At 40.9% G+C, this 22,032-nt stretch overlaps 1 protein-coding gene across 2 annotated transcripts in view; it reads left to right on the top strand.

The window, feature by feature from the left end:
- Positions 1-22,032, top strand: part of STXBP5 (syntaxin binding protein 5) — a 468,219-nt gene that overhangs the window by 431,782 nt on the left and 14,405 nt on the right. For both annotated transcript variants that reach the window (XM_088474382.1, XM_088474383.1), the window contains 6 exons: positions 9,374-9,424; positions 11,069-11,308; positions 12,398-12,767; positions 15,345-15,510; positions 16,846-16,957; positions 18,452-18,672. In XM_088474382.1, the coding sequence (XP_088330508.1) occupies positions 9,374-9,424; positions 11,069-11,308; positions 12,398-12,767; positions 15,345-15,510; positions 16,846-16,957; positions 18,452-18,672 (1,160 nt within the window). The remainder of the gene's footprint in view (positions 1-9,373; positions 9,425-11,068; positions 11,309-12,397; positions 12,768-15,344; positions 15,511-16,845; positions 16,958-18,451; positions 18,673-22,032) is intronic.

The raw sequence follows: 22,032 nt of genomic DNA, 5'->3' as shown, positions 1-22,032 counted from the left end.
TAGGTGAGGAGGATGACATGGAAGAGACTGCTGGCCCCAGTCAACCCGCCAAAGCTGCAAAAAAAAAAAGGCAGCCACATTTCACAAGCAAGGAGATGGAGGTTTTGATCCAGAAGTGCGTTGACATCCTGCCCCAGGCAGCCAGGAATATGAGCCAAAGCCAGAAGTGGAGAATGTGGGAGGAGGTCGCCGTTGCTGTCAATAGGGTGGGTGATTATGTCCGTCTAGCCCGGGATGTCAAACGGCAGTAAGTAAACACTTTCCCATCCTATAAACAAACCCCATTGTTAAAAAAAGGATAATGGTTCCAAATTCATTCCACAGATGGGCAGACTTCAAATATCGTCTAAAGCAAAAACTTGCCGACAGGGCTAGGCATGCAAGGGAGACAGGTGGGGGTCCCACCCCTGTGTCATTGGAGTTGACAGACTTAGAAGAGATGGCACAGGGGTGTGTGCAGGCTGTGGAGGTGTTTGGCGTGTCCAACATGGATACGGACATGCCAGACTTTGCGGCTCCTCATGTTGGCCAAGGTAAGTCTTGTGATGTCAACATCTCAGAAATGCTATTGTGCCAATATGTAGATTCTAATGTGAGTCTTTTCTCCAATTTCCTAACAGAGACAGAGGCGGATGAGTCTGCTCCAGAGGGGAGCCTTGGCCGCAGAATTTCTGCTGACTCTGCAGGGGAGGAACCAGTACATCCGGCTGAGGACCCTGCAGAAGCCAGTCCAGGGCGTGCCCCCTCGCAGGCAGTGGGCCTCCTCACAGAACTCAATTTTAAATCGGATTGCCATACGGAGATTCTGCAGAGGATGGACGCCAGTCTGCTACGGGTGGCTGAGGCCCTGGAGCAAAATGCTGCGGCCAACGTGACCATTGCTCAGGCCCTGGCGGAAAATACCAGGGCCAACATCCGCATCGCCGATGCCCTGGAGCAGCTCGTTCGCCAGCACATGGTGGAGCCGACCTCCCTTCCTGCCGGAACATCCAGATCCTCCACCTCTGGCACAACATCAGGCAATCCTCCAAATGTGCCTAGCCCTGTGCCTAGTCCAGAGGCCACAACATCTGCCTCTGGACAGGCCAGCCCGATGGCATCCCGGACCCGGTCTGGCGCCCACCCTCACCCATCCAAACGGCCGAGAAAACGGTGACAGCAATGGCGACTTTTCCCACTTTCCTTCTGTGCTTGGCTCATATTCCTTTCTGGTCAAAACTGCCCTCTCCTTTCTTGTGAAATGTTTTTAAATTTTGTATTTACGATTATGTTAGTAGTTATGTTTTTTTTGTTTTAAAATCAAATATCTTGGCCACAAAAAAAGGCAATACAATATTATGCAAATTTGTTTGTGTGTAAACAATAAATTTTACAAAAAAAACAGACATTGTATTGTGACATTATTGTACAAATGGGTTACATTTAATCCTGGCCTTAAACGCAAAAACTGACCCTCTTTTGTTAAAAAAAAGGCCTCTTTAAGGAACGTTTAAAAAAACACATAGCGATGCAAATTCCACAGTAAACCAAAAAAAAGGGGAGCTAATTAAAAGATGATGACATTATTTTTACAATAGGCCATAACCACCAAATTGTGGCCAAAATAAAAGCCCAAAAATGTACGCTAATTGATTATGTAATCATGACATTAGCAGCTCTGATTTCCACCTGCGTACGCTTTTGTGCTATCCCAAAAAACTGCTTTCCAAACACATACCAAGCCGGATTTCAATCCAACACTAATTACTTTACTGACCAGCCGCGATTAATCGCTGCACCATCGTGGAGTCCCGGGACGGAGGAGAAGGCCATCGCCAATGTGGTCGAGTAATCCTGACCCTAAGCTGTGCGAGCATTTTGAAGGGAAAGCGGATGTTTCAGTGACGTATGAGACGGTCCGAACACATTTGACGTTCGCATCTGCTAATGTATGTACGCCCCAAAAACGCTTCGCCACGCCTGCGTTTTTTCATCTCCACCCCCGTCAACACCCAAAAACGCCCTGTTCTGTCAATCACATTTGACATGTCACTTCCTGTACGCTATTTTAGGAACGAGAGAAAAAAAGCTCGCAATCTGCCGTACGCGCATGCGCGGTGTAACACCGACGCATGCGCGGTTAGTCAACATCGGAACGCAACGAGCGTACTGTTGTTAACGTGCGGCTCTGAATGAGGGCCATAGTACGAAACTTTAAAGAGTGGGATATATGTGAAGGAAAACGCCACTGTATAAATGGGCCTTTATCCATAGAAGATGACATTTTAAACCAACATAAAAAATGGTCTGAAAGACATTTAGGTTCAATATTAGATTCCAGTACTCAAGGAAACAATATCTCAGACAGTAGCAAATAATCAATATGGTAAAGCGTGCCATGAGCCGCGGATAAACAGGTATAATCATGCTCTATGGGATGGCACGCCCGCCATACATCAACCAGGTGTAGCTGGCGGGAAATATGTGGGATTCCAACTCTCGGAGCTGAAATTTGTGGTCCCGGACATGAGGATCTATCAAGCTGCAAAGCAGCAACTATGTTGAAATCTCCACCATAAATAATAGAATAATTATTATATTCATATAAATGACTTGTAATTTTTAAGAAGAAATCTTTAGAGTAGTTGTTAGGGGCATAGATATTGCATAATATATAACGAGATGAATTTACAGTAACATCAGCTATAATATAGCGTCCCTCTGGATCTGTCTCCGTGGAATGAACCGTAGTGGAGAGAGATTTTTTAACTAGAATAACAACCCCTCTAGCTTTCGATGAATATGGTGCAGAGACTAAAACAGACCACTTGAGTATATTCAATTTAAGGATCTCTGGAGGCAACAGATGCGTCTCCTGAAGAAACGCTACATCTAAATGAAACTTAGACAAATAAATCAGTATTTTTTTCCGTTTGGCCGGAGAATTGATGCCTCCTACATTTAGAGTTCCGATAGTCAAAGTAGCCATATCACATGAATAAAATATAAATGAATGAATAACATATCACTAAAATAGATAGCAAAAAATACGGATGTAAGCATCTAACAGTCATTATCAGAGCTATCCAAAAGGTGAAGGATATACCAATAAGGGGGAGACAAGACATGAAACATTGGGAAACGAGGAGAAGAATGGTAGAAAGTGAAAAGAAAGAAAGAGTACAAACAAGAAGAAGCATAGGGGATCGTTCAGACCCGCTCGTGAGCGCAGGACGCTCGCAAGCGGGTCGATGTTCCCCCACTGCGCATGTGCACGACGGAGGGAGCTCCATCGCGCGCATGCGCGAGACCCGGCGAGCGACTGGCTCTCCATCGCTCCGGGTCTCGCACCAAAGGGGGCGTGCTGTCGATGGTGATTGACAGGACGCCCCCTTTGGTGGTCGTGCCGGGGGCGTGCCTGCCAGATGGAGGCGTTCCCATGGGAACGCCTACCGTCTGAAGCCGGCCCCACTGACATCACTAGTGATGTCAGTGGGAGTGATTTTGGCTCTGATAGAGCCAAAATCACTCCAGGGCTTGCGGCAGGGAGACCCTACCGCAGGGTTTCTGTCGCAAGCGCGATGGTCAAGACCATCGCGACCATCATCATGGACGCTCGCATATGCTGTGGGTGGTCACCCACAGCTATGCAAGCGGCCAGGAGGCCGCTCCATTTTCATGGAGGAGGGCACTGATTCAGGGCGAGCGCTCTGGTCAGAGCGTTCGGCTCTGAATAGGCCCATAGGCCATAAAATAGCCATGCATATATTGCATAGTGCAGATAAGGACATCCGGTATAGTTTAAAGTCCCTATAGGGTAACACAAAGAGGGCGGACACTCCCAGTGAGACCCCGCCTAAATGAGTAATACTAAATTTAACGCATAACATTTAGTGAGGAGCATATATTAAAAAAAAAAGAAAGATGTGACTGAGCACACCGCAATCAAAGGCACTTGTTTACATATAAACAGTTAATTAGCTTAAATATAACCAGAGGAGGAATTAACACCCTATCACAAACATGAGAGAACCGTACTTAATGGAGAAAATAGGCATTGAATATAAGATATATACTTTAAGTCGGTAGAATAGTATCTGATGCCCAAATCAAAATATCTAACACTTAGCAGTATTTTTCATAACTGGAACATGAGTCTCTTAATTGTTCAAGAAGAAAGAAAAAACATTCAAATCAAACGTTATCAGGACTCAAGGCGCAGCACCAGCGGCAGAAAAAGCAGGCGCCTCTACTTCAGCCAAGTAATCCTCTGCATCTGCTACATTTGAAAAATCTTTTAATGAGTCACCATCAAAAAGTCTTAGACGGTTGGCCTTAAAGAGTCTTGAACATAGAGGAGAAAACTCTTTTCGAGCACGTGTGACTTCGGCAGAGTAATCTTGGAATATATGTATCCGGGAACCATTCCACGTCAGGTCACGCTGGCGTCTAGAGGCTGACCAAATGGATTCCTTGTGTAAATAATTTAAGCAGCGGAATATTACTGCTCGCGGCTTGCTGTCAGGAGATGTGCGTATTGGACCCAGTCTGTGAGCTCGTTCAATAATAATATCAGGACTAATATCCTGTATATTTAGTAGCTGCGGCAGAGAGACTGTATAAAGTGAATGAGAGCCGGCCCTTGAATTGATTCTGGAAGGCCTATAATATGCAGATTGTTCCTTCTGGACCGGTTCTCAAGATCATCCATTATATTAATGAGCTGATAATGGGACTTTTGCAAAATGGTCGAATTGGTTTTGAGTTCGGCCACATCATAAATTACTTCTCCTAATCTCTGCTCAGTAGTAGCTATTCTGTCAGAAAGCTGCTTCATTTGAGTCTTAATACTTAATACCCTGAACAGCTTGAGTCAGCTTGTCAGTGTGTGCTTCCATTATGGGGCCTATTGTGTCTTGAATTGCTTTTACCATATCACTATATGTGAGTGGACCCTCAGAGATAGGTGCGGGGGAGATATGTATTGGCTGGGAATTGGTAGGAGAAACATGATCCAGTGTGTCTCCTACCTGTGTATCAGGCGCAGCGGCCATGTTGGATTCTGTCTTCCTCCTGTCTGCGTGCTGGCGCTGTTTGTTTGCCGGCATTGAAGTGGAGAAATATCTCTCCATATGAATCAGGGTGTCTTCCCCTCCGGTTAGGTGCCCAGGATGCGGCTCTCAGCTGCTTGTAAGCGGCACTGTAGCTCCGAATAGCAGGGCTCACAGCGGAGCTGAATCAGCCAGCATCAGCACCCATCGGCACCGAAACCGGAAGTCAACGAAATGGCTTTTAATATGGCTTAAAGCAGTCACAATCCTTATAACGGCGTCAAACATGCCAGCGGGTCACCTTCTTGCTCCAGTACTGCTCCCTCACAGATCTCCGCCAGGTATGTGACACCGTGGTCTTCCTCTCACCATCTGGAATGTCTGTGCAGCTACTGCTGCCACAGTAGCTGCCACTCTGTACATAACATTTCATGTACTCCAGTTTTGAGAGCTGGCTACTATTCACATAATAAGATCACGGGTGATGTCTACAGGGGCAGAACACTCCTATTTGATATATGCACAGTTTAGGATTGAATAAAATGATTTTATCCAAGTGCACATTGGATTTATTTGCCCCTTCCTTACTTAGAGCTATTTTGAAAACTTTTTTTTTAATCTTGTTCTAACTTTTTCACTGGTAACATTCTTGTTTTATAAGTTATATCTTGTGGTGTTAATAATATAATTTAATAGAAAAGTAATAAAATAATACAGTTTATTTTCTTTTTTCGGAAAATATAATAAACTAATTATGACATTTAAAAAAATACTTTCTAGAGAAATTGAGCACTCCGCCTGAAAGTAAGAACATATACAGTACATTGGATTCTGCAGGGCTTCAAAAGGAGAAATTATTGTTAGTAGCTGCAAGACAAATTTACATAAATGAAGTTATGTCACAAAGCAGAACACAGTGTTACTTATTCAACGCAATCATCTTCAGCTCAGATAAGATGATTTGTTCTCACTCCCTAATGCAGCGTACACACGGTCAGATAACCTGTCAGATTTTAAGATAACGATCCTATCGTTATCATTAAAATCTGACAGTTTCTGCCCCCTGCAAACAACCAAACGATGGTCGATGCGTGGGCACGAATGGTCATTATCGACCATCGTCCGTAGTACGTGCATGCAGGCCAACCTGGTCGATATCGACCAGGTTAGCCTGTTTACTATAGGGACCTGTGATCATTAATCGCAGGTCGTTATAGTCTTTTTGGGGTTAATGCATGTGTTGGATGCTCGATAACGATCATCCAACACATGCAGGACGATCAGATAACGATCGTTATCTGATCGTCCCCCCGTCTGACCGTGTGTATGCATCTTAAGTTAATATTTCTTGCTGATGAAATAAGTATAATACATAGGCTGTATAGGGAAATAACCAACTCTCAGAATCTGCCTCCTGTAGAAAGAGACAGATCCTAGAGTGGAACGTAGGATATTATGTAAGGATGGAACTAGATGTATTGTACAATGCAGGAATTCTTCAGCTCTAATGATGTTAATAGAATGATCATGTCAGTTTATAGACAAATCTAATAGCCAGCAACACAAATACACTTAATGTCATTATTTAAAACAAATATCATTATCTTAGCAGTCCTTAAATAAATCTTGCTGTCTTCTTTTTCCATTCAGGTGCTTTTTGTAGTCCATGACTTTGTACACATCATTGGACAGGGGTATGTAGGCATCACCAGCAAATGCCGTTAATTTGGAAATAACTTATTTAACATAATATGACTAGTCCAAATAAAGACACATTTGGTTAATAGGTTAGAGCTGTCATTTGTCCCTTACTTTCTTTGTATTAAATATGCTGATACAACCCACTTAGGATTTTGGGACCCATTAACTAACAGATGTCCTAGTATCTATACTGACCAGTCAAAGCCTGAATGTATATTTCCTTAAAGTCTCTCTTTTTTATTTAAAGCTAGCCACATGCGTTCTCTTTCATTAGGGGGCTACAAGTCTGATGATAATTTATAGATCAATTTCCTAGTACTTCTGCCCATATGTGGTAGCATAACGCTATAGAAAAGTAACCATGACCTATAATTGACAGTGAACAGTAGACATGTAGCAAACTGTTCATACATTATATTAATCATACACTTTCCCACCATTATGATCTACCTAGAACTATCCATCATCATGGTCAGTTTTTTCTTGGTATACGACACCTTGGAGGTCTGGGAGGTAGTTATGAATATGACATTCACAGTGTAATGTCAATCAGAGTATACCGGAACGGTACTAATATTAATCTAGTGTAACTGAGTCGGCACCATAACTTCTAACATGAAACTTTACCATCATGTTTAAAGTTGTAGTGCGACCTGGTTACAATGCTTAAACTAATGTGAGGACCATGTCTGTATGCTCTGATCGCCATTACATTGCAGACAATGTGAATGTTGAACACTCGTACCAATCCCCTCAGTACTACCAACAGGTTTTGTTTTCAGGATTTATTTAATCCTACAAAGGTGAGTTAATCTATTTTACTGGGTCAGTAATTATCGCAATCCAGAAAACATGACCTGTTGGTGGTACTTTAGGATGGTGTTGAGAACCCCTGTAGTAGACCCATGTTTTGCAACTACAACAGCCTACCTAGCTTATGCCATTGGTTTGATGCTCTATATTAGAAAAACAGGTATCTCAGGCTGATAATAATGGTGAGCCTTATGTGTTCACATGTCGGGCATAGTTTACAAGCACTCACACATGAACATCCAATGCCAAAAGGTTTCAGTGCTGCTGCAGCTTGAAAAGGAAGGAAATGTGAATGGACAGAAGAGTTTTAATTATGTATATGGTAACTTGCTGATTTTCATTCCATTTAAAATAGTTCAGGAAATACATTGTAATGATACATGCTTTTTTGTGGAGAGACAATATTGGGAAATGTGAGCGCAAAACAGCATCAACCTCAAGAGCTTACCGTACAGCAATATTATTATTCAGGGTATTGTAATTATAAAAGATATATAATATATATGCATGCCAAAAATAAAAACAAAACCATAAATCTGAAAAAATGTTACCTAAAAGTATTAAAAAAAAGCATGTGAAGCACAGATCTGGTATACAATGTATGCCCAGTACTTTTAGTTGTTAATAGGTGCAAATCTTTGTCCCTGTCTTTTCTTGCATCTTGGCATCCTTTATTAAATAAGAAAATCAATACTTACACAGAAAAAAAATATTGCATGGACCCCTGAGTTTTGTATTTGCACATACAGCATGACAGACACCTACAACTAAAATATTTACTAAATTAACTGCAAAAGTTCTAAAATAGTATAATGAGTGAAGGCATTCATAGATTTCAGGAAAGACTACAATAAACTGTAAACAGTGTACACACAACACATAGTATATTTCAATATGTGAAACTATATTTGTGCATTGATGTTCCACATCATAATACCCATTTCACTTGTAGATCACTATGCCTGAACAACTTTATAATCCCTAGACATAGTTCAATCCATCTGCATCTTAATAACAGTTAATATACTACCCAAAATAAAACATTGGGGCTTATTTAAGAGGGCAGCAACAGTTGCCAAAGGGTAAGATGTAAGTCAAGCTCATATCCAGTACTGGATAAACCTTTTTGGCCAGGTAAGTCCCACTGAGAAAAATATATATAATATCTGTGTGTATAACTTAAGTTAATTTTAAAGCAAAGTTTGTTTGTTTTTTCAAACTATAAAACTATATATTTTTTTTAAAAAATGTCTCCAAAAGTGTCTTTTTTGTGATTTCAAATTATGTAAATAATAACTATTTAAACTTGATTTTGCATGATATATATATAATATTAAATAGGGTTTAAAAGGCTATTATTTACATAATTTGATCTTTAAGAAAGTCAACAATTTTAGGAACATTTTTGGAAAACTTATCAGCTAGTTAAGTGGTAAATTAATCACACAATGTAGTACAACAGCATGGACTGAAGAATCATCACATTCAGCGAACTAATAAATTGTATTCCGATCACCACAAATATTTGTTTCATTATATATTTGTTGATGTGTGGTTATCATTAGAGATTCTTGAGAAAATCTTTATTGTTTGTAAGTTGTTATATTCTGATAATTTTTTCTTTAGACTCATACAATATGCTGAATTAAGACACGCTCCAATCAAGCAGATCTTCGTTCTTACTAATTCTTACTAATTTCTGCTTTCAGCCTTTTAATCTTCCCAGCGATAAAAATAATCACGTGCATGACCACTGGCCAAATCTGTTTCATGGCAAAATAAGAAATAGGTGATACCTGATTTTTAAGATTTTTTTTTTTATCTTTCAGCAAAGATGTCAAGGAAGTTAAGCCTACCTACAGAATTAAAACCTGAACTAGGTAAGATTTAATTCCTCTGAAATTAATAGAAGAGTGATCAGTAATGTGTGGTGTACAAAGCTGCAAATCCTTTATTTGTACACAGGCACATATAATAAGAAATAGAATAAGGTATTTGTGCTAACCTCTGCAGTTGTCTGTTCAAGTATTGTGCTATTATTTTGCTATGTAGTTTATGTTTCTGCATACTTCAATATATCAGATCTATCAAAACAAGAGCTGTAAATGTTAGAGGTTTTGTGTAGATTCCGTGATAAGAGCTCATTTGCGCAATCATATGAATAGGTGATAAGCTCATTTTCAGAGACACGGATCTAGGACCATTCTATGCTATCCACCTCAGGAGCTTTGAGGCTTAACAACTGTGTCTATGTATTACCAGCACTACTTAGTAATTTTCTGCAGGGATTTTATTCCAAAGCAGGCTGACTTTGTATTCTTATTTACTTACAGATGTCATAATATTGTTCACATGTCTAGTAGATAGGCTATTGGGTCTTTGTGTATCTAATATTAGCTGCAATGAGCATAATTAGGTAGACGTCATTGGATATGAATTGTACACTGCGAAAGCTGTTCTCACAGTATAGTTCAGCACCGCTGGCAAGCTGCCATATTTTTTGATGCCCACACAGTGTATGCTCCTTCCCCCCAGAACAGGAAGTGTTCTTTTCAGGTAATGCTAATCACACACTACAAGATATTGTATGGAGCTAAAGATTGTAGATAGGTAGAGGGTCTCATGGGAAAAAACCCTTAAACAATTGAATATGTAAAAAATTATTCCATTCGACTGGTTACACACCGGCGTTAGAAAAATAGAAAATAAATATCTTTGAGTATCTAACAAATAAAACATTGAGATTTTGTTCATATTTTTATCAAACATTTAAGTTTACATATTGCTTAAATGTTTTGATCAAAATATTAACTACAATTGAATCTCCATAATATTTAAAAAAAAATCAGATGCAGTAAAGGGTTGGGGAGGAGTGAGTAACAAACACTCACTTATATGAAGAAATGATATTAAACTGAGAGCCTCACACTTCCAGTGATCAGGCACATCACTGGAAGCAGAGTCTGTCCCTGGCAGCGTGGTTCCAGCAGCAGCATGATATAACACACCGCCGTGCCGCAGTGTGGATGTTTTGGATATTTTATGTTTTCAATACCAAGATGTTTTTTTTTTTTTATATTTGTGAAACAATAGTAAATTATTTTATTATGTTTTTTTTTCAATAAAAGATAATGTGTTGACTTATACATACCGGCCTATGAAACCTGTAGTCTAGGCATGTGCCAAGATGTTTATAGATATTTATGATATGAAATGTAGTTGTTGATCTCAAGTCACAATAGATTGTGGATACAAGTATCCTCTCATGGTGATAAGGCCAAATTCATGCAGTCAAAGTTTTACCAAGATTAATGGGAGTTTTAGCCTCCAAATGGAGCTGAATCAGTGCATTATTATGACAACCCACCATATCTGTTCTAGTTGAGACAAGCATTAAATGGTATTATAAGACGAACACAATTGACTCATTGATATCATTGAAGACACCAAGTTTTTTTGAACACTTTTTATGAAACCGTGATCTAACATGTCATTATGATCTTACACGTCTGCCATCATCGTAGATGTCAGAGACAACTCCTTCAGCCGGTCCCGGAGTTCCAGTGTGACCAGCATAGACAAGGAGTCCCGGGAGGCAATATCTGCTCTCCATTTCTGTGAGACGTTCACCAGGAAACCTGACATATCTACATCTCCATGCTTATGGGTTGGAACTACGCTAGGTACTGTGTTAGTTATTGTTCTAAACCTGCCACCGGGAGGAGATCAGAGACTTCTTCAGCCTGTTATTGTATCTCCAAGTGGTAAGTACTATGTATAGTGAATAGGTTTCTATATGTCTCAAAGAAATTGCTCATCTATGGAAACTCTTGTTGAATATGTGGCTTCCTTTCTGTAAGGTTTGGTTGGGTGTAGTGTGGATAGTCTGTAGAATATGGGAAGTGGCTTAAGCATGTACAACGTGACAGGATATGTACCTCTGTATTGATTGTAAAATTACAATGCACAAATGTGTGTGTGCCTGTGTATACAAACACACTGCTGAAAATAATATCTGTTTTAATGAGGAGCACTTATGTCATGATGTACAGTATGTATTGGGAATTATTTTGTATTTTAAAATCTACAGATGTGTCCTCATACACTATACACCAAGGTCCTCTGCGACTTGGTTTGCACTTAGAATCTTTATAGCCAAATGTGATGCGACCGACCACTTCACAAGACTGCACTGATTAATGTGATATGCGACATGTCTGTGTGCGACCTGAGTCTGAATCTGTATACGATGTGCTACAATGCAGCGACCGCTTTTCTTCATGCCAGATTCTGTTGTGCTTTGTATACAGAGTCAGACGCACACATATATACAAGTGTCACGTATCAAATTAGTGCAGTCTTGAAAAGCGGGTTTTCACATCCCATAGCAAATTTCACATATTTACGTGAAACAGTGCTTCACCGCTTAGAGCCGCAGTCCTCGTGCTGCATGGCATATTGAGATTAGGGGTATTAGGAAACATCTGTAATAACCCTCCTGCTTTAAATTCAGGACACTTCAGAGTTCTGTCATCTGTCTGAAAGCATGCATCTTATCGTTTTATATTACCATAGGACTCCTCAATGACATGGATCATCCGTATAGCCTACAGGCAATGTTCTTCTACTATCAGAAAATAGGCAGGATTTACTGATTATGGAATGCTTTTGGGCATTGGGTGAAGATAGAAATCTGCCTAGTGCTTTAATGGCTATTAGTAGAGTTATGGCTTATTACTGTTTCATACTGCTACTTGCTGAGTGACAGACATTCCTGACATTGTTGCACAATGAAGCAGCAGGTATATGTTGATGATAACAATGAGTTTAATGGTCTCTTTTTTTTTTCGTAGGAACAATCCTGAGGCTAAAGGGAGCAATATTAAGAATGGCATTTCTGGACACTCTAGGGGCTTTAATTCCACCAGCATATGAACCCTGGAGGGAACCGAACGTTCCTGAAGATAAGGATGATAGGGAGCGATTGAAAAAGCGGAGACCAGTTTCAGTCTCACCCTCTTCATCTCAGGAAATCAGTGAGAACCAATATGCAGTGATATGTTCTGAAAAACAGGCGAAGGTGATCTCACTGCCCTCCCAGAACTGCATTTATAAACACAACATTACAGAGACTTCTTTTGTCCTCCGTGGAGATATAGTGGCATTGAGTAATAGTACCTGCCTTGCATGTTTCTGTGCCAATGGACACATTATGACTTTTAGGTAAGAGCATTTTTCAGATATACTAACAATATATATACAACTATTATAAACAAAAGATGAGGTATCATTTTCTTTGTACACAGAGATTTATATAAAACTGTGTTTCACATAGAGATTACTATTATTGTCACAAGCAAAAAAAAAAAAAGACCAGTCACCTGTATGACTTCTTATTTGTTATCTACTACGAGCTCTTCTAATTTTCCCCTTATATATGAGGGTGTGTTTGTGTACTCACTTCCTTGCTCAGGCTACATACAGTAGTTGAGTTGTTGCCTCTGGTACCCAGGGGAAACTGTGCAGGAGCAGTGGATTACATATCCTGTAGGCAGTGGATCCTGGCAAGTGGTTCTGTTGCCATAATACAATTCTGAATTTAGAGTAAATACATTTGGAAAGGCAGAGCTCTCCCTTATGTTATGTGATTGCAAAAGGCAAATGTCATAAAGGTCAGCAGTATTCTCTTGTTCTTCAAACAATGACTTGATGCTTACAGGATATGTAATCTTATAGTGGTGAAAACTTCCTATTATAGGGCTGATTCTGAGCCGGACACGCTTACCCAACTTTATGGTGTGTGTCTGAATGTTCAAGGAGTAAGATGCCCACTGCCAGGGGCACGAAGGGGAGAGGGGGGCAAGCAAGTACTAATTACCCGGGCTTGTTGGAGGGGCCTGGCGTAGAGCCCAGATCTGCCGCTCCACCCCCTTCTCCCTAGCACACCCTGCTATGTGCTGGGCTGCGGTGAGCTCAGCAGCAGTCTCCTCTGCCTGCACCAGATGTGCCGGGAGAGAGATCACACTGATGGCTACCTACCTTGTGTGGTGCATTCTGCCGCTTCACGGTGCCTCAATATTTTTACATAGGGCTTTTGTAGGGGGTGTAGCCAGAGCCTGCACGATTAGGCCATGCCTCCTATAATACCCAGCCGCGTCAACTGCTCTCTATGGCTATGCCCACTGTCAGTGTTCGTAGATGCTGAAATACCAATTGATGCCTCTATAGTCACAACATCGGTAATACCATAGAAATTTGCACCAGGCCTATGAAGTATAGCATCCTATGTGAGCGTCTGTGTATGCAGCCTTTTTCAGCGACAAGTCCACAACACTCCCATAACACGCCCAAAAGACTTACCATCTGCATGCATGCATTAAGCACCCTCCTGTCACCACCCAGGAATGGCTACAACATTTATTTAAAAACATTTCTGAGACTGTGCGTCTTCATGTGCGTCCATCGCAACTGTGACTAAGTGATCACACTATCTGGAAGCTTGCGCAGTGCAACATAAACGCATGTGCAGAAGAAAAAATCGCTCCACTGTGTCATCAGTAGTGCGTGGGACTCAGAATCAGGCCCCATGGCTCGTCCCCAACTAGTCAGAGATAAAGCTATGTTACAAGGAGTTTATGTTTACTAACTCATAACACATAATTAGCCTTTCTGTTTAGGAGGGATTTAAATAATCAAATAATCAAATGTAAAATTATTTGCATCAGAAAAATCAAAGACCAGTTATTTCCAGTGGGTATTTTGCAGAAATTTTTCCACTTTATATTTTGTTTAATAGGAAACTTCACTAATGAACACACTTACAAAAGACGGTTGTGTTCCTAGAAGCACTGAAATAATAACTACAGCAGAATGAATATATTTATATATATATATATATGTATATATATATATTTTTTTTTATTATTAATGTGATCACACATACATGAATGCATTCATTCAGAGATCTTTATAGAGCACTGAGGGCCTGAATCACTACTGATCACAACTGTGAATACAATAGCGATTACGCACGCAGTGCAACTGCGATAGTTTGCTAATTCATTGTGATCGCTATGCCGCCGCAGCACCACATAAGGACACCCAATTTACCTTACACACATCCGTAATAATTAGCAAGACTGCAAAAACATTGGTACAATAAAGTACCATCGCAGCCTCATACACTTGCACAAGGTCAGACCTTACTGGGAAATTGCTAACTTCCACGCACGCTATCAAGCCTCAGGCTGCGAATTGCATCACAGTGGATAATTTATGCACGCCCATGCAACGGCGTTCAAACGCACAGGCACTCCTGCGTTTCGCCGACCACCACCCCCGTCACTACCCACAAACGGCACTTCCTGTCAATCACTCTGCGATGGGTCTGTGTGGTCTCTGTGATTGCAGTGGCCGGTTCGCACACGCATAAGCAGTACGCAACAATCGGCCGATTGCGTGTATATTAGCAACTGCGATCCAAGCTGAATCAGGCAAGGGCAGGAATATGCACTGGATGAGTTGCAAGGGCAGGAATATGCACTGGATGGCCAATAACAAGTTGATTTCCAACTAATCATTTAATTTGTATGCATTACAAAGCAAGCCCGTGATACAACATAGTATGTATTTATTCTGCTAATTAACACCTATCAACCCCTTATATAATCCAAACAACCAGAATAAGGTAATAGTAGAACAAAGTTACAGCAATCAACCTTTTCACTCAAATAAGATTCATACATGAGTCTGCATGGTGTAAGGATAAAAATATAATTCTGTTCTTTTTCTCTTCATAAGTTTGCCAAGTTTAAGGCCGCTGTTGGATGTAAATTACTTGCCGCTAACCAACATGCGGATAGCCCGAACATTCTGCTTCACGAACAATGGGCAAGCTATGTATCTCGTCTCACCTACAGAAATACAGAGAATTACCTACAGTCAAGAAACCTGCGAGAACCTACAGGTAACATCTGTCTGTCCCTTGATCAATAACTTAGGACTTCTGGAACATTTTGCAGTTGAATTTTGACTTCTCAATAATTGCTAGTGGGACAGTTTTGGGGTATTACGGATGTGACCGGCGCTAGCAGAGTCCAGCAAAGATGTACACATGTATATGTCTAATATCCACATATCCCCTTGGGTCTGTTGGCTTCATACTGTGCACAGTGTATCATAGCTTCAATGACACCTTCCTAAGCAGTGGTGTAAATTCATCCCAGTAGCCTGGAGGCAAGTTACAATTTGGTGTGCCCCCCACCCCTCGTCACAGCTGCTGACACTGTGATGTAGCAAATCGCATGCAGACAAGCTATAGATACTGTACACGAAGGCAGCAGCTGATGGTCTGATATGGACATTGTCAGTTGTTCAGTGTAGGCACCCTCCCTCTTCCCCGAACATGGCCAATCTGTCGTTATCGGCAGATTGACCAGCATGTTCGGGTGATGGGAGATGTCAAAAATGACCAGCGGGAGCGCGCATTCGCTGGTCATTTTTTACATTAAACTGCCTGATTTGTGCCCGATCAACAAGCGATTGAACGGTAACGATGTCATTATCGTTTAATCGGGTAGTGGATAACCCGCCTTAACTGTTTAGATCCATTACTATTGGCGAATACACATTTTTCTGAAACAGAAATGTTGGTTGCACATACAAAATATAAAGGAATTGAAATAATGGAAGCAAACTACTATAGAGGTGTTCAAAATGAATCTTTATTACATGTATAAAAAAGAAAAACTAGTAAAAAGGCTATTCAAAAACATTTAAAGGCACAGTATTACCTAATTTTTACTTACCGTCCTGCACATCTGTAATAAGACTTAAACTTATGAAGTGATTGTGGGGCTATTCATAAGTTTCAATCTCTTGGTGGTGGCTTAATTGGACCTCGCTCCCACCCTTCCACTGCTGCAACATGCAACAACCACGGGTTTTCATTCTGGCTTGTGAGAAGAACTGCGGAGTCCTTGAAAAAATGCCTAGAATGGGGCAATCATAAGGTTATTAGAATTCACATGGTAAGTAGTAGTTCAGATTTAGCATATAAGAGAAAACCGATAGTAGAGATTACTCATGCTGTAAGTGAATACTGTTTCATTGAACTGCATTCTTAATTCTTAATATACAATACAATTCGGTGGTGGTTTAACAGATATTATCAGAAGTAACTGTTATGTAGTCGGAATATCAGAAACAACTTAGATTGCTTTTACCCCTATTAAATTAAATCTTTTTTCAAATCCTTTCTTGGACGTAGGAATCTATAAAGCTTTTCTTTGTCTTCATGTAGGAAATGTTAGGGGAGCTTTTCACTCCAGTTGAAACACCAGAAGCCCCTAATAGAGGTTTCTTCAAAGGCTTGTTTGGAGGAGGAGCACAATCACTCGACAGAGAAGATCTTTGTAAGTTGTTCATCTTTTCTTTATTTCTATGGCATTTATTCATTTATTTCCATTTTCATTTTATTGTAAATATCTGAGCAGTTATCTAGCAGTGAGCTAAGCTAGTAAATAGCTGTTAGCTAGAAATATATTGGGCCTTACTGCATTCATCCCAAAATGCCTCCATATCTAGATTTATTCTTGTCCTAGACTCATGGCCACTTACACCCGGACAGGCTGAACGGGTAAACATAGGTTCTGTACAGTAAGGGTATGTTTAGCCACTTTTTATTGGTTGCTTGCATATTGACCTCCCAATTTGATAGTAAGTCATACTTTATTGTTACAACTCGCTATTACATTTTGTTGTGTATGTGTGGACTATTGCCGGAAATAAGAACTTTTAAAGTGGTAAATGACAGATGTGAGCTTGTCTGTATTTTACAACATTTTATATGGGAAATTGGACTTTCACATTTATTACAAACAGTGTCAACCTACATCCTTATGCTGTTGTGTGGTATAACTATAAGCATTTGTATGCCTTAACTTTAAGTACTGCTGTATTTGCTTTGGACGTCTCTTGAGATGTGTGCGCCTCATCACACACAATCATACGAATGCACTTTTTTGCAACAGAAGTTTTATGCATCTGTTCAATGCGCAAATTGTGTCTAACTTTAAATAAAGCACATTATAACGTCTGATTTTCCCCAAGCATCTGTCTATCTTCCCAGCATTGTGCTTCCCCAATCAATTATATTACAAACTCTGATTATAAAAGGAAAGCAGCTTTTCATTTAATTATCTGGTATTATAAAAACACCAACAAAACTCTTATTTGGAAAGTAAGAGATAATAAAGAGAGGAACAATGTGAAGTTGAGTTCTGACCCGGCATGCGGGAAGTGCACATACACTTGCCAATGCCGGGTCCGGGGGGGAGGGACGCGCGATGCTTCATTAAGCAGCATGGCATCGTTAGCGATGACCCGCGGGAGCATGCATATTATGGGTACACACTAGACTATGTACCCAATATGTCGCTCCTATCCATGGGATCAGACGACATATCGTTTAGTGTCTACCCAGCTTAAGGGGTAGCGGGAGCTGTCTCACTTGAGGTGGTGCAAAATGATCTGCTTCATATACATTGTGCCACATGCAAAATGTATAGGGCCCATGTCTATTGCTGGGTGGGGAGTAAATAATTGCTATTACTGTATGTCCAATAATTATCCAACCAAAATCATTTTTGGGCATGTTTGTAAGGGCAGTCAAAGATGATGTTATATATAAACTGTAAAGAGACAATACAGAAAAGCAACACTAAATACATATTACATTGGAGTCTCACATATACTCAAATATATTCAAACATTTAAATACTGATTATAGGGATACTTTGCTAGTGTAGTCACTGCAAACATCCCAAATTAATGTTAACTAAAAGACAGCAATGTAACTGAGATTTGTTTTTCATAAGAGCATATTGTTTTTGCTTTCAATATTTTAGTTGGAGAAACAGCATCTGGTAAAGCTTCAAGAGGTCTTGCTCAGCACTTTCCTGGACCAGGGGGTATTGAAGGAGTTAAAGGAGCAGCATCTGGCGTTGTTGGTGAACTAGCGCGGGCTAGGTGGGCCCTGGATGAGAGGGGGCAGAAATTAGGAGAATTAGAAGATAAGACAGCGGCCATGCTTGCTAGTGCAGACTCATTCTCCAAGCAAGCTCATGAGGTACCAGAAACAACATTCATCTGAATGTAAAACATGCTTTCCGTACTTTACAGCTGTACTTCTCCCTAGCCATGTATGTTGCTAAGGTCTCCCTCCCAAAAGCATAACAAAATGCTCCTTGCAGCTGTATTCCAAAGGTTTCCTCCATTCATCTTACTGATGGATAAAAATCGGGTGGGGGTTACGATTTGTGATTGGTCCATTCCCTCTTCCACTTCTTTAAATGTGTTTTTTTGTAGAATTTATTTTAGTCATCAGAGCAATAATGCATTACATATCATATATATAAAAAATTAGATAAATAACAAATGGTATTAAGGGTATAAATATAAAAGTAATAGTCCATTAATCAGAAAAATATTTTCAGCAAAAAGCAGGAGCAAGAAATAGCGCATGGCATCCAAAGCACTCTAAACATGGCAGGTACATCCCCCTGAGCGAAAAAAAAATCCAATAAAAAGGCGGGGGGAAAGGGGACCCAAAAAGAATCCCAGATCCCACCTCAGCCTGTAGCAGACGAAGAAATGGGTGAATCATTAAAAATCCGGGTTTCATACAAAGAAGTACTTTAAAGTCTATAAAACCCTCCCACAGCAGGAAAAAAGAAGCCGTTTTAGTCTCCTTCTTCAAATTTGTTAACTACATTGATTTTCCAGTTCTGTATTATAGAAACGGCACTGCCTGGTATATAGCAGCAACTAGGGCTAAGGTTAGGGTAAGGGCACTGACGTGAATTTCTACGTAGCTGGTAATGCAGTTTTACCTCCTAATTAGCAAGTGCTTCTTAATAATAGCATACAAGACATATGGTTTTAATGTCAATAAAAAATTAAAAACACATAATTCAGGTGCTAGGGAATTGGTATATTAACTACATAAATGGCCTTTCAGAAGTAAGGGCTTAATCTGGTGCCATACAGTAGCATACAGTGCTGTGCAGAGCAGACTCTGCCATATCAGAGTACTGTGTTATCCCCAGCACCTAGCACTGAGGTCTGGGAATGCTTTGTGCTTGTAAATGCAGGGAAGGGAGTCAGCTGAAGGGAAATAATGCCAACAAGATATAGCCCCGTTACCAAATGCACAGAAGCCATGTATTAAAAAAAAAAAGTGCAATGCATAATTTACTAAATAAACAGCATTTATGGAACCAGATTCTAAACAATGCATGTCATACCCCTTTTCCACTGACCTGAAAATCCCAGGTTACTGCGCGTAAACGCACATCAACCCGGGATTTTATGTCCGTGGAAACGGCTCCATCTGGGAAGGACCCGGGAAAGGCTCAATGTAAACAGGTAACCCTGGTCATTTGACCCGGGACCCGTTTACAACACGGGGACAGCCGCATTCTGGAGCAAGAAGATGATGTCATCTCCAAGCGTCAGCACGGCACCCGCGTGCAGTGTGAATTGCACCGATCTGGGAATAACCCAGATCGGCACCACAGTGGAAAAAGGAATCTGTCCCGGGTCTGACTCTGTTTGGATCTATGTTCCAAATCTCGGGTCAGACCCGGGACTTAAGGGGAAAGGGGTATTAAAGTTATGTCACAATCTAAAAGTAACTATTCTGTTTATTTTTTATGGATACCAGTTAAACTACCATGGCCTTCTTTGATCTGTTACAAAATCCAAATGTTTGTTCTGGAAAGAAATATCTTCCATATCAATTTGCCAAACATTTTTTCGATTATTAAGCCTCACATCTGCTTCATAGTTATAGAAAACTTCTTTTAAGTCAGGTTTTAGAAGTAAAATAGCAACACAAAAATAAGACAAACCCAGCAGACCAGACAGAGGGCCTGATTCAAACTCGTTGGCAAGCGCTATGCGCTCACAAGCAGGTCGATTGTTAGGGAGTGCGCATGCGCAGTGTGCGCGAGCCCCGGAGCGAGCGCACAAAAACTCGCTCCGGCGCTCGCATCCAAAAGGGGCGGCTGTCGATGTTGATCGACAGTTCGCCCCATTTGGAAGGCGGGGCGGGTGGGTGGCTGGGCAAACGGAGGCGTTCCTGCAGGGACGCCTGCCATTTGTGGGCGGCCCTACTGATATCACTCGTGATGTCAGTATGTGGACTTCCGGCAACGAGACCCTACCGCAAGGGTCTCGTCGCAAGCCCGATGGTCGCGATGGTCTTGACCATCGCGACCATCACCTGGCCGCTCGCATAAGCTGTGGGTGGTAATCCACAGCTATGCGAGTGGCCAGGAGGCCGCTAGTAAACAAACAAGTGCCCGCCCTGATTCAGAGCGAGCGCTCGCTTTTTGCGAGCGCCTCTGAATCAGGGCCAGAGGCAATTAATTCTCTTTCGATGGGTAAAGGTGCATACACACGGGACGATCTGTACCACCAACGACATGAAAGATATCTTTCAAAGAGTCATCCTGCCACATCTCTGAACATGCAAAGTTGACGATATCGTCCAGATTGGCCTGCATGTACGGACGATCATAGATATCGTTCATGTGGGAACGCGCATCGTTGGTCGTTCACTGAATAAAAATGACCGATATGAACGATTTATCGCTGATCGATATCGTTATCGTTCATATCATAACGATATATATGTCCATGTGTACACACCTTAAAGCTCCAGGGCCAGACGGCCTAAGCTGTGAATATTACTGTATTTTACAACTTTCATTGAGGAAGCTTTGACTCCTGCCTTTAATCAAATCCATTCCACCGATCTCTTGCCCAGGTTCTTCAATTCAGCTGTTCAAAAACTATTGCCCAATCCAGAGAGGGACCTGGAACTTCCAAGCTTCAATAGGCCCATCTCACTGCTTACTAAAAAAAGAAAATATTCCAAAGCGCTTTCCAATAGGACAGTCTATAGAGATAGTAAATAGGAGCAAAGACTAATACCAAGACTTTCCGCAGCAGATCAGAAAAAAACCTCTGTGGGGTGGAAACTAAAAAACGTAATAGATCTGCGCTGAGAGTCTTGCAAATGAAGAGATCTCAATAATTGTGTCCAGGACTCAATAGTCATAAAACCTCAATATAAATTTATTGCAGATAAAAATAAAATAAATAAAAAAGAAAAATAATAGATTATGTGGCCACAAATGTGATATAAGTACCATAAAATAAATACTAATTGGCATATAGTTACAATCCTAAATAAAAAACCAATTGTGCAGATGTTGTTAGTATTATAAAATTATTAAATCAACTTTGAGTGAAAGTAACTTTCCACATATAATCAATACTCTATTGCAGTTCAACCGACACAATGTATTGGGATCAATCAAAAGAAAGAACTGTGGGCCTGATTCAGACCCCGCTTGCAAGCGGGTCGATGTTGGCCAAGTGCGCATGCGCACGACGGAGGTGGCTCCGTCGAGCGCATGCA

The sequence above is a fragment of the Taudactylus pleione genome, unplaced genomic scaffold, assembly GCF_031769625.1.
Source record: "Taudactylus pleione unplaced genomic scaffold, aTauple2 ptg000154l, whole genome shotgun sequence".
NCBI lineage: Eukaryota > Metazoa > Chordata > Amphibia > Anura > Myobatrachidae > Taudactylus > Taudactylus pleione.
This window is presented reverse-complemented; position numbering and strand designations above follow the sequence as displayed.